Source organism: Passer domesticus, chromosome 17 (genome assembly GCF_036417665.1).
Source record: "Passer domesticus isolate bPasDom1 chromosome 17, bPasDom1.hap1, whole genome shotgun sequence".
NCBI lineage: Eukaryota > Metazoa > Chordata > Aves > Passeriformes > Passeridae > Passer > Passer domesticus.
The window spans coordinates 3,268,871-3,282,207 of NC_087490.1; the positions used below are offsets into that span (position 1 = coordinate 3,268,871).

Sequence of the window (13,337 nt, forward strand, 5' to 3'; positions counted from 1 at the left end):
CATGGTTACACCCTGCTCCTGGTATGCAAGAGACCCAGAAGGCATCCCAGTGCATTCTGCCTTCAACCACTGGCCTTTGGCTTCCATTTCCAGTAAATACCCTGTGCTGAATGAGCAAATAGGTGAGTGGGAGGGAAAAAAGAGCAAGTGGAGACTAACAGCAAAGATTTCTATCATTTTGTGGCAGGAACATCTGGCTCAGCATGGGCAAATCGGATCCCTCAGACTTATCCAACTCCTCCATGCATGCCTGTACCAGTGTGTGTGCTCCACGAGTGATTACATCTTCAAACAGGGAGCTGTGATCAGACCTGCACTTGGGATGCAGACAGCAGTGCTGGAGACTGCTTCACCAGGATTTCAGGACTTGCCTTTCTGCGTTCTCTCCATACAGGTGGGTCACTTGTTTGTTTTTAAGCACATCATCTTCCCTTTCTCACCCCTCTTCAATTTCACCTTCAACCTCTTTCCTTTTCTCCCTAAGTAAACGTAAAATTTCTGCAAAAGCAATACAAACTACAGTTCTGTTTAGGTGGGGGATCATGTGCATTTGCCTTCCCTTTACCCCTCCTCTAGTATTACATGGTTTGATTCAACCTTATAGCACTTAGTTAAGTTTGCTTCCATCCGGAAATAAGCACTGGTATCTAATTTGGAACACACCCATAGCAAAATGAAGGTGAGGAGGTGGAGTCAGCAAGCAGTCAGTTCTCTGCTATGTAATTAAACAAATCTGGGCAGGACAAGTTTGCAGCTTAAGGCTCAGAGCCCCACCCTGGGCAATGAGGCAACAGGAGCAGAGCAAGCAGCCCTGGAGAGGCTGGATGCTGGAATGGCTCTAAATGGCTGCTTGGTTAATCCCTGCCAGGAGCAGGACAAGGCTGCAGCCCATGCTGCCAAGCAGCACCTTTGTCACTTACCATGCATTCTGTAACCTCAAAAAGGCTTGGATTTGGCAGGTGTGGGAAACTGGCTGACAGCACACAGGTATGGCTTCAATGCTTTTTATCATTCACCAAGTGATAAAAGCAGCACATGATTGTTCCACAAGGCTCTCATTGAAGAGATATGTCAGAATTTTATCCCAGAAGATACAAGAGTTGCCATTTCTTCCTCTCCCACCTCAGTGGAGCTGTGCCCTTGCACCAAGGCTCTCATCAGCTGAGACAGGAATGCAATTACTGCTACAAGTATTAAGGAAGCTAACCTTTGCCAGTCACCACAACCAAGAGAAAGGAGTATGCCGTGCTCCTCTATCTTTTATAGATTAGAAACCACTAATCTTCTCCTAGATTATCTGCTATTCTTATTACAGAGTAGCAAACCATGGTCATCAAGTTTCATGGAGGACCGGTAACAGCCATACACCTGCATATGTGCTTCCTCTTGCTGCCCAGACACCATTTTCAGAGCTGCAGAACCCTGCTCTGATTATACAGATCAGACATTATAATTCTTTACTTCCCAGCTTTGGCTGCACAGAATAAATTAATTTCCCTCCCACAGCCATCCTCCAGGAGCTGCAAGCAGCATCTGGGTGCAGAGCTCAGCCCTGATGCTCTGCAGCACAGCAAGTGCAGAAAGAGCTCACAAATCAGTGCTCCATGGACTCTTGGTTTTGTGGGGGGTGGGTGGTAGGAGGATCAGGTCACAACAGGTAACCAGCCCAGTTTCAGTTGAAAAGCAGCACTGGTGCCTGGTGGCATCTCTTTTACAGCTAAATGAAAGGCAATACCTTCATGGAAGCAAAGACTTCCCTGGCACTGAAGAGACAGATCCCTTGGAGATGGGCTCATTAACAAAATGCCCCCTCACACACACTGGCAGGCCAGATCAGTTAACGCTCAGGAGAGCCGTGGTTCCAATCATGCAGGCAGGGCAGGGAGAGGACAGTCACACAGAGCTGCAGAATAAAGCATTAGGCCAGCCTGCAGCTCACCCCAAGGCTTACTCACCTGGGCTTAGCAGCAGTGTGTGTGTGCTCTGGCTACGTAAGAGACACCAGACAAGGAAGAACAGACGCTAGGAAACAGACTACTAGAAAAACAGTGCTTCAGCTCTGACTATGCAAAACCATTTCCACACTCAGGAGAAGGTGTATCTATGGCTTAGTATAATACCATACACATATTACAAATAAGGAGTGTCTGCTCACTTTCCTTCTTCTGAAAGCGGCTGCTGTTTCAGAAAGTTGCCTAAAGAAGCTCAGCAACTGTGCAGGAGTATTTACTCCTATCCTAGACTGTTTTACCAACAGGCTCCTTACTCCCAAACCAGTACAAAAGTGTTTGTGGAACAGGATCAATAACAAGCAAATCCGAGCAGAGGGGATAGGAGGAAGACAATGAAAGTGCAAGCTGTGCCTTTCCCCATCTATCCACCTAATCAGCACATCAGTGTCAATCACCAGCCTGGCTGTGTTCAGCCTCACCGACTTCTCTCACTGTAGAGAAGCAGTGCAATCAAAGTGTTGTTCTGGAACTATCGCCTTTCTCCATTCTCATTTGTTCAATTGGACCAAAACCGAATAAAAGTTGAATTAACCAAAATATCACAGAAGAATCCTTCTCACCCCTAGTTACCTGCAAAGTGCCTCATTTCTTAAACAGGATTATGTGCTGCCTCGCTGCAGATTACATCACCTTCCTGAACTCCCACAGCAGCACCTCACCTCACCCAGTCACAAGGAGCTTTGGAAGAGAAGCAGCAGCAGCCACATTAATCTCATTCCTCTGCTGGTGAGCAAAGCACAGGGACACAGGGCACAGTGGCACATCGAGTGCTCTCTGAAGGGAGCCTGCCTGGCTGTGCACACACTGGAGCTGCTCTCTCCAACCAGGCAGCTGGGAAGGGACTGGAATCTTCCCTGTCACCTCCTGAAAGCAACACGGGATCCCAGTTTGAGGCCAGCTGTTTCTGGCACATGAGCACAGGACCTCGTTCTTCCAGCCTCACACACTGAGTGCCTGGGATGGCATCACAGGGGGAAAGCACACTCTGGAGGCCCACTGCTGACCCTGTGCAGGACTTACCGAAAGGGATCCTTGGGAGCAAAGTAAGCTGGAGCAGACAAGTAACTTCCCATCTTCAACACTGGATAAACCGGATCAGCCACAAACTCGTCCAACTGCCTCTGAACAGCTCTGTTCTGCCAACATGGCAGCAGCCAGGGCTCATTTACTCTTGCGCTGATTCAGATACTTCACCTCCCTTTGAAGCTGCCCATGGAACGCCAGGTCTCTCGGCTGCTCATTCCTTTTCAGATTTCTGCTGGCTCCCATTGCTATAACCATCTTCTCCAGCGCTCAGCAGCACCTCGGGAAGGACAGAAGCACTGCTAGCCGGGCTAGTGGGACATGCTGCTGCAGGGGCTCTGCGAGCTCTGCCGCTGCTAACTACTGGCAAGTTTTCCCTTCTCTGGTTCCACCCAAGGGTGGGAGGGGAGGAGGAGCCATGGCAGGCGGACAGCGGCGGCTCCAGAGCCTCAACAGGCTCTGCTCCTTCACAGGGGTGGAGCCCCAAAGAGGGGCTGAGTATTTAGTGCTGAAAGAGAGCAGCTTTGGCCAAAGAATACAAGCACACACACGTGAAACTTGTCTTTGCGGCAGCCGCACGTTCTAATGGAGGAGTCAAAGACGGCAACGAGCCACATCTCCAAGTATATCAAATTAACTACATACATTCCTAAACCCTTCACAGTGAGTGGGGTTGTCCTGCCTTCACAGCACCTACAATCTGTTCACCCTGCTGCAGGTCACAGTGTGCTGCATCCAAGGAAACACCGCCTTCTTTCCAATACTGTTTTAAGAGATCATTACAATCCTTTAACAGAATCATCATCTCCTGAATGGAAGCTGAGAAATATAAACCAGCACATAATACTCTCTGCAGCTCACAGCACACGCAGTTGTATCACTGTTCTTGTCCAAAGCCAAGCATGATCTCTAGTGACCTAATCAGCTAAAGCTGCTTGCAAGACACTCAAAAATGCAACAAACATATGCTGCCGCACCAAGCCCGCCCATTTTTGTACAGTCAGCAAAGCCTGGCATGCCTGAACACAGCCTGAAAACCATGCTCTGTTCCAGAGGCAAGAGCACAAGAGCCCTGTAATGTGCTTTTCCTGGAGATGCTCGCCTCAGCTGGCACACTGTTCCAGGGACGCTTGGGGCTGGAACAAGGCAGTCTTGGCTGCAGATTTGACAGCTGCTGCTCGCTGAAGTATGCAGAAACTTACACAGCTTTTTGTGCTCTTTTTTCTCCTTTCTTAAGCATTTTTAAAAAATTAACTTTTAATAAGCAGCCACCTTTCTGGAGGGAAAAAAAAATCCATTTTCCCCATTGAGTGTAGTTGGTAAGCTTGGCTGTAAAAGTGCAGTGAAGCCTTGTGCTGCAGAGCCCGATGTGCTTGTCAGCTCCAGCACGGGTCTAATTCCTTCTGACATTTCACACAGCTCTACTGGAAGCAGCAACACGGTGAGTCTGTGTCTAGGAATGCGCTCTGGTCTCCCACATTCTCTATATGTTGCTGAAAAGGGGCCAGCGCTGGCAATGCTGCGCTTCCCCGGCTATCAGCACCCCTCCAGCACCTACACACAAAGCCCTTCCCCACAGTTCTGCTGCCATGGGCTCACCGCCCTCCGAGGGGCATTCCACGTGACCTCATAAATCCCAACTCTCCAGACAAAACCTTTGAAGATTTGATCCACAGATGTGATAAGCAGCCAGCTAGTCTGTGAATGAAGCCAGCAGATAAAGCCGAACTTCAAAGTAATAAAAACCACCCAGACAGCTAAGCAACTAGGAAAGGATTTTAAGACTTCCTTAAAGCCAAAGGACACATAGTCAAATGTCTATTTAAACAGGAAATTTCTTATCAAAATTATTTTACTTCTGCAGCAAGACCCAGCAGCAGCAGCCAGTAAGTTACTTTGGCTACGCAGAAATGTCTTGTTACTTCTTGCTTTTTCTGTTGTCTCTATGACCTATTTGAGAACACAATGTCTTCTGATAAAAGGGCTCTGGAAAAGGTGTTAATGTGTTCATACATTCTAGATCTGAATTCCTGCCAGAATGACTGTACTTCAAAAATGCTGATAACAGGTGTGTGTGTGGGGGCGGGGGGCACCTTCTGTAATTTTACTGATACCATCTCTGGGGGCCAAAATGCAGGGGAGTAAATTTCTTTTTCACCAAGTCAAGTCAGACATCAGCAGCTTCTCTCTTGCAAATGCTGGCTGGCAGCATTTCCACTACAATCAGGTAGTCATCATGGGGGGAGCTTTTTTCTTCATTATGGTTTAGAACAACGCAGTAACTTTTGCCAGAAATACTATAACTAACAAATGAAAAGGAACACACGAAAAACCTTGACAAGGACTTACATGATGTTTATCACTGAGTCTCAGCCACTACAGATTTATCTCCACAGAAATGAATCACAGCTGTTGTGATATTCCAGTGGTGAATACCTTGAGCCTCTCGGCACACTTTGCCACATCCCGTGCTGCTCAGCAGCATATCTGCAGACAGATGTATTGCTCAGCACATCCGCCAGCCCTGAGATACACAAACTTATCCTGGCACAGACAGACACTTCGATATGTGTGGGACTGAGGGAAGAGGAATCTGCTTGATGCCTGAAGAGTTTGCAGCAAGTCTTTCCTTTAGCATGGGTGCAGCTTGGAGATATTCCAAATATTTCATGCAATCCCAACACCTCATTCTATTCCCAAGGCACTTAACGTGCAACACGTGCTTTGCTGCTGTTGAAAGAGGAGAGTCAGCTCCTGAAACCAATTCAGTCAGCTCCTGCAAGCAGCACCGTTTGGATCTTGAGTAAACTACAACAAACTGTGACCTGAAGCTCAGCTCCATCACTGCCTAAGCAGCAGCACATCTTCAGAACAACGCCGTGATGCTGCTCAGTACCTCCCATCACCAAGCACATGAGGAAGGAGAGTTTTTATCCCCACCACACTCGCCTGCAGCCCTCCTGAGTGTGCGGGCTGAGAAGCAAACCAAGGAAATTCAACCCACTGACACTTCCCAGGTTACAGAGCGTTTGGGAAGCAGGGGCTTCTGCTCTGTAATGTGCAGACATGGCAGTAGGACTGGCACTCACACCACGGCATCCTCACTCCTCCTTAACGTGCTGCTCTGGTCTGTGAAGACCGGGAACTCCTCAGGGAAGGATCCTGCCTCGCTCCTGGGCCCCACATTCTGTGCTGTGTGAGTAATTCTAATTACCTTGATATAATAATGCTTGATATCACTGCCCTAAAGGACAAGCTGCCAATTCAACCAAAAGAAAGTTTGGGTTGAAATGCCCCATTCCTCCTTAAATAAAAAGGCTGGTCATTGATGCCCTGTATCTGATAGATTCCCCTGAGGAATTTGGCCACCTGCAAAGTGCTCCATTGTTCCTTTGAATGTGTAAACTCTGGAATGGCCATAGCAATCCGTGTGCCAATAGGCAACTATTTCTCTCTGAATCTGATAGAGCTCCTGAATTTCAATGCTGAAGAAGATACCACCAAAGGAACCTTCCCAGCAATCTGCAGGATTAGTGAACAGTTCTCACCTCTGAGGCCCCATCATTAACTTTCTGTAACTGCCAGAAACTGAAGAGAGGGAAGAGGAGATTTTTATCTTCCTGCTCCTACCTTAATTCAGCTGCCTTTTATTACTACCGCTCTTTCCACTGCTCTCAAACTCAGCTGCCTTTGGATAAACCTGCCTCGTGCTCACAAGTGAAAAGCTAAAGACAAATTCAAAGCACCAAACATCCCACAACTTAAATTCCTCCTAATACACATCCTGCTTACATCTTCATTTGTCCACATTTATGCTACAATTCCTGTTCAACCATTTGTCCTCTGGGGAGGGAGCTGCTTTTGGAAACTGAAGGCCTGTGCCAAAGAGATTGAACCGACAGAAGTGATCTCAAGTCTAGAAATTAGAGTCTGGAGAAAAAGCTAAATCTGCTGAGTCCAGGGCTTCTGCCTTGTACAAGGGACTGATGGGAGACACAAATTGCTTTCTGACAGGGGAAGGCTATGTGGCTAACAGAAGCAGGGGAAAAAGCTTGTTTTTCATGAACATGGCTAGGAGAAATGGATTTAAATTGCAACATGGGATTTCTGAAGATAGTAGACAGAAGGTTCTAACCCTGAGGATACTGAAGTGCTAGTAGACAGTCTGGGACACCAACATCCTACAGTCACTGGAGATTGTTAGATGACCAATTTCTTAATCATCCCTAAGCCACAAAAATTGCTTACTTCAAATATAAGTTGATAGTAGATATACCAAAAACAGATTTATAAAAATACCCTCAGAAATCATCTAGTTTATTCTGCACCCTCAGACCAGGTTTAATTATATACAGTCTTCATACAAGTTTTCCTAGCTTGCTTTCCCCTGCCCCCAAATGTAAAAAGATTCCAAGTGATTTACTAAGTTTTTGCTGAGAAAGAAATATTTCTGTATCACACAAAATATGGCATTCAGTACAGAAAAATTACATTTTGAAAGACAATCAAATCACTAGAGCTGGGAAATGAGTAGTGTTTCTCTTTCTGTTCAGTAAGCTGGAGCTTAGGGCACCCCTTGATCCATGGAAAGCTAATCCACTGCTCTTCAAACTCCTGATGATTTTTCAGCTTTTAATTAACTGGTTTGGGTATAAACTAAACAGTATATTTTAAATCTGTGACTGCAAAATCACCAGTAATCCATCACCTTCTGCTACTTTTGAAGATATACTGTGAACATTTTTTCTGGCTTTGGCTTTTAGTAGAGATTTCTGCAGCAAGCCAGTGTTGCTTGGCTACTTAAATTAGGTTTATTTTATAGACCACAGTACTAGACATGCTCTGTTATTTCATGGTTAGGAAGGAACTGAGCCTCAGCTGTCTTCCTTCCTAAAAAGTGCTTAAGCACCCTGCTACAGTAGAAATTCCTGCCAGCATTTCCAATTATTTTCTTCTTATGCATCTATTTTCCACCTGGATGTAGTTTACAGGCTTGATCTGAATTTGTGGTTTTCAAATAATCAAAACTGGATTTTTAACAAATACCATGTCCTTAGGATAAAGCCATACAGCTATGTCTGGGTCTTCTCATTCCATCCTACTCCAATTCAAATACACAATATCCCTACAGAAAGTGGGAATTGTCTTTAATTTCATAAGTCATTAACTACAGAAAAACAACACAAACCACCAAAAATAAACACTGGCAATAACACTTTATTCAAAAGTATAATTGAAAGATTTACCTTCTGTTTTGCAATATGGGAAAAAGTTGGACTGAAAACAATAAAAGCAGCAAGCTCTTGGTCAACAAAAGCTCTTCCAATAATCCCCTGAGGTAAAAATGATCCAGACCTAGGAAAAAGGCACATTTTCACTCTGTCTTTCCCTTTCTTGGTGTAATGTTTGAAGTTCTGTGCAATGCAATTTCCAAATCCAGTCAAACTGTGAAAAGCAGTGACCTTTGAAAGTGTGTGCTGTCTCAACAGAACTCAGAGGCACAAAAGCACATTCAGAGTTAATTCACAACAGACACTGCGACAGAAACATCTAAGAAACTTCCTCAGCCAGATCCAACCCATCAGATTCAAGCCTAAGGAACCAGCTGGCCAAAGAACAGTCAAAAATATCCAAGATCTACAAACAGGGATTTGCTCTTCCCTCAAGCCACAGCAGAGAAAATGCAGGTTTCAGAGACAAAAGCTCCTGAACATGCAGTTTGAGGAAGGAGGGAAGCGACAAAAACTGAAATCCTCAGAGACGCTCATGTACATCAGCTCCTGCCAGCGCCAAGCCTGACCAAGAATAAACAGAGCTAACGAGCCTGGAGCAGTGCCAATCAGCATTAGAGAAATTCTGTGCCAGGCCAGGGAGTCAGCTAATCCACAGGAAGACTGTAAAAAACACTCCACAAGAGCTGCCGGAACTCACAGCTACCAACTGCCAAAGCTCCTGCCCTTAGAGGCTTTTTCGAGTTTGGCTTTGGGATATCAGGCACAAGACTGCTGCTCAGCATGGCTTAGGGACAGCAGAAGAAAAGGAGGAGCACAGTGCAAACGGGAAACTTGTTTTCATGTACAGTCCTACCCTGGAACTGGGAAAAAGGGGAGGGCAGCTTCCTCTGCTGCAGTTTCCAGCTGCTCACTGAGCACAGCAGCCTCGCTGGGTGCTCGAGCTCACCAAAGGCACAGAGCACAAGGAGTGCAACAACAAATGCCAAAAGTGCCTCCACAGCTCAGAGAAAGGCTGGTGTCATCACTTGTGTAAAACAAACCAGAAGCAACAACCAAACCTCCATTATGCAATATAACCTATGAAAACAAATCTTCTGTGAAGTGTCCCAAAGGCAGGATTTGCCTCCAGCTCAGCTGTTCCTCACCTTAACAGCAAGAAGCACCAAGATATTTGCAAATCAAGACCCACAGGAGAAATACATTCAATGGCAAGAGGGACAGACTTCCCAGCACACACAGCTTGGGGTTTGGCTACTGGCATTATCTAGGGAAGCCTTCAGGGAAAAGAGAAAACCAGGATTAAGAAAAGCTGCTTCATTATGGCTAAACATGAACACTAAAACCAACAGAAATCAAAAATATCAGGATTTGTAATGAAATCAAAATGTAATTGTGATTATTAACATGTCACTAAAACAGCATTTTCCGAGTCAACTGAGCCTGCACTGCTTTGGCAGCATGAGATGCTTTATTTTTTAAAAATATACCAATAACCACAATCCTCACTTCAAGAAAGTTGGGGTATTTTGTTGGGTTTTTTTTCTCCTTCTGTTCTTTAAACGAGGACAATAGATGCTTATTTTGGCACAGAAAACATTCCTCCAAAGCCACACTTTGGCTTCCTTTTCCCCCACTTTCTTTAACAGTATCCAAAACATTAGCCTCCCCATATTCAAGCCAACATAGAAGCCAGTAGAAGCTGCAGGTACTGAACCCCTCTGAAAAATACAGAAATGTGATTCTGGAGCATGAAAACTGGACGCTTTCATGGAACACTAAAAAGAGGCATTACTCCTACCACCATGGCAGACATCCCTTTTTGTCCTTGCTGACAGCAACATTATCTAACAGATTTCATAAGTTTGTCTGTCTTAAGAGTCTGGAAAGGAGAGAAAGCAAAAGGCAAGATCTCTCTCTATCAGCACCCTGATAACGCCCTTGCACCTACCACATGGAAAAAGCAGCAGGCTGTGCCAATTGCCTGGGCACTATGGAATGCTGCAGAAGACAAACATGTAACCCATGGCTTCTGCCACCACCAAATAAAATCAGAGCTGCAAATAAAATCAGAGCTGTTATTTGCCCCTTATCTGTGCCCGTTTGCGTCAGCACGGCCGCGCTGCCAGGCCGTGTCAGCTGCTCTTGGGACTGCCTGTCATCCCTGAGATACAGCCCCAAAGAGCTCAGAACAGGCCAGGCAGAGATCACTGCAGGGATGCCCAGCTCGTGCTGCTACCTCACCACCAGCTCCTGACCAGTGGAACAACACAAGCAGGGTTTAAAGGCTGCAGCTTCACCTACCTGAAACAGGAGATGTGCCAAGCTTCATTGACAGTCTTGTGGAGGCGCTGCCCAGCAGCAATGCTGTCCCCACATCCCAGACACCTCCACACTTCTTCACCTGCACGCAGCAATAAGGGCACAAACAGAAACCAGTTTACACCAGAGAAAACAGAGATTGGTACATCCTTCGTAAAGAACAACCTTAAGTAACTGACAGGAAAGCCTTCCCACATGGAAAGCTGCAGGCAGTCTATAACCCCAGAGTGGGAACTCCCACATAAAACTCTGATATCTTGTATATTTTTTTTCTCCAGTTGTGACATCTGCTTCTTTACATTCTGCAGAAGAAAAAAAAATACGACTTTTCACATAAAATGGTTCAGTTACAGCTCTGTCAGAGCAGAGATTTCGGGACGGCAACACTGGTCTAGTACAACAATTCCAAGAGAGAACCATTCTAGGCCAGGAAGCCACATCACTGCTTCCCCCACACCACTGACTCAGCACACAACGTTTGCTCTCATTTGTATAATTAACTGGATTTCCCAGAACTGAAAGAAAGGAAAGGCAAACTTCATTCAGTGGAGAACAACTAGACTACCAGGAAGGAATTACACTCTTGAATGAATATTCCCATAGAGACTGTACAGCCAACACCAAACTACCGTCAGACTTAGGAAGGGGGAGTGATGCTGGCCTGCTGCCCTTTCAGAAGATACTTATAACAGTTATAATAGAGCTAGAATAGTTTTTGCTAGAACTGCCAGAAAGCCCCAGAGAGACCTGGTTACTTAGATGCAAGCAAGCTAGGAAAACAGAATGAAAGCTTGTGCACAAAGAACATTTGGCACACAGATAAATGCTATCCCAAATCCCAAGGGCAGTGCAGGCATATTAAAGAGTCAAGAATCTTAGTTCAGCACAGGATGGCACAAGAAATGTGTCACAGAGCTGAGCAGATCCCAAACCTGTTTCTTCCCACTACCAAGAGTTTGCTTGCAGCAAGGCTGCATTTAAGAAAAAGGTGCACTTAGACAAGGAAAACCACAAACCACGGACTTCCCTTTTCCAAAGAATGGTACAACTTGGCAGTTGCTTAGGCAAGTTCATACCACTGTTAAGTTCCTTGAAGCTACACAAAACAGAAGCCATCAACCTTCCATGCACCTTTACCCCACCGTGTAGGTCAACAACAATGTTTAAAATTAACCAAGGTGAAGATCTTGCACTTTTTGCATGAATTAGCTATTTCAGGGAAAAAAAAAAATTGCTGTTCAGCTACAAGCACCACTATCACCAGCAGTACCCAGGAAGGTCGCCATAAAGCTGTAAGGGTTCCTTCAAATGTGACAAGTGGTGTAGGCTGCTACTTCAGTTCCCAAGTGTGCACAGCCCCACACCTGGATCACCTGCCCCTGTGCCCTTCTGCTAATCCAGAACAGCAAGAACTCCACCTGAGCTCAGACCTGCACAGCAGAGTAAAGGTTGGGAGAATCTTGGAAAAACCTGATTCTATCTGTGTTGTCCTGTAAAGGAAATGGCTTTTCAGCACACCAAACGGGCTTGGGAATAAAAGGCAAAGCTCCATGTGCCTCCCTGCACAGGCAGCCAAGGCTCCTCTCCAAGCAGGCAAGCCCTGGAAGTCAGCTGAACTTCTGAAACAGCTGCAGGCCAAAACTACCTGCACACCAAACACTCTGCAGCTCCATCCCCTCCCATTCAGTGTCACCAGCACAACACACACGTGTCAAAACTGTCTGTGGATCCTATGAAACACATTAAAAGATCATGACTACACCACAGCTGACTACAAGCAACAAGTTACTTCCTGACCATCTTACAGAATGTGAACCATCAGCTTCGGAACTCTGTGAAGAAGAAACTGCACCTCCTCTCAGCTGTAGTGCTACATCTGTTTAAGTGTACCCAGCAAGGCTGATTAGCTCACAAAGGGAAACGAACAGTCCTCAATCCAACAGAAATTGCTTCAGTATGCAGGAGAAACGACGGAAATGAACAAAACAGAGCAGGAAACAGCGCGAAGGAAACGCAAAGGGACACAATCCATGCAGCAGGTCTGTCGAGCTCCCCGGGACGGGAGTGTGTCAGAGGCGGCCAGCGAGGAGCAGCCGCCGTGGCCCCGGGGGACCTCGAGCGGACAACAGGGACGCGGTGAGTGCCACCGGCAGGGCCCGCGGGCACTGCCCCGCAGCACCCGGTGCCGGGACGCATCGCACCGGGGCACGGGGACCCGCCGGGACCCCCGGGCCGCGCACCGGCGGTGCCGCCCGCCGGAGGGAGCCGCGGGCGGGCCCAGAGTGCTCCCGGCCAGGGGCTGCCGTCCGGCCGCGCCGCGGGCCCCGGAGGCAGCGGCCCCCCTGAGCCCCGCAGGGGCCGCCCCGCGACGCCGCCGGCGGCCGCATAACGGCGGCGCGGCCGACCAGAGCCGGGCCCGGCGTACGCGCCCGCCCCGCGGCGGCGGAGGGCGGCTCCTCCCGCGGAGGCGCGGCCGGCCCGGCCCGGCCCGGCCCGAGCTCACCTGGCAGCGCCTCCATCCCGCGCCCGCGCCCGCCCGACGCCAGCGGCACCTGGGCCCGCCTCTCCGCAGCGCCTCGCCCCGCCCCCCGCCCCGGCCAATCGGCACCGCCCGCCCCGCGCACCGGCCAATCCCCGCGCGGCCCCGCGCCGCCCGCCCCGCCCTTTCCGCGCCGGCGGCCAATGGCGGCGGCCGCCGGCCGCAGCCCCGCCCCGCACGTGGCGCGGCCCCGGGCGGGCCCCGCCGCGC

General features: G+C 47.9%; 1 protein-coding gene across 8 annotated transcripts in view; it reads right to left on the reverse strand.

Annotated features, from left to right (window-relative positions):
- The window catches only part of LIMK2 (LIM domain kinase 2), a 30,634-nt gene extending 17,480 nt beyond the window's left edge, over nt 1-13,154 (reverse strand). For 2 of the 8 annotated variants that reach the window (XM_064392908.1, XM_064392907.1), the window contains exons 1-2: nt 13,092-13,149; nt 10,571-10,670 (exon numbers count right to left, since the gene is read on the reverse strand). In XM_064392908.1, the coding sequence (XP_064248978.1) occupies nt 10,571-10,670; nt 13,092-13,107 (116 nt within the window). In that variant the 5' untranslated portion in view covers nt 13,108-13,149. Of the gene's footprint in view, nt 1-3,032; nt 3,650-8,281; nt 8,391-10,570; nt 10,671-10,767; nt 12,693-13,091 lie in introns of those variants that run through there. The other 6 variants (XM_064392906.1, XM_064392903.1, XM_064392902.1 and 3 more) reach the window with 6 other exon arrangements.
- Between the last annotated feature and the right edge of the window lie 183 nt (nt 13,155-13,337).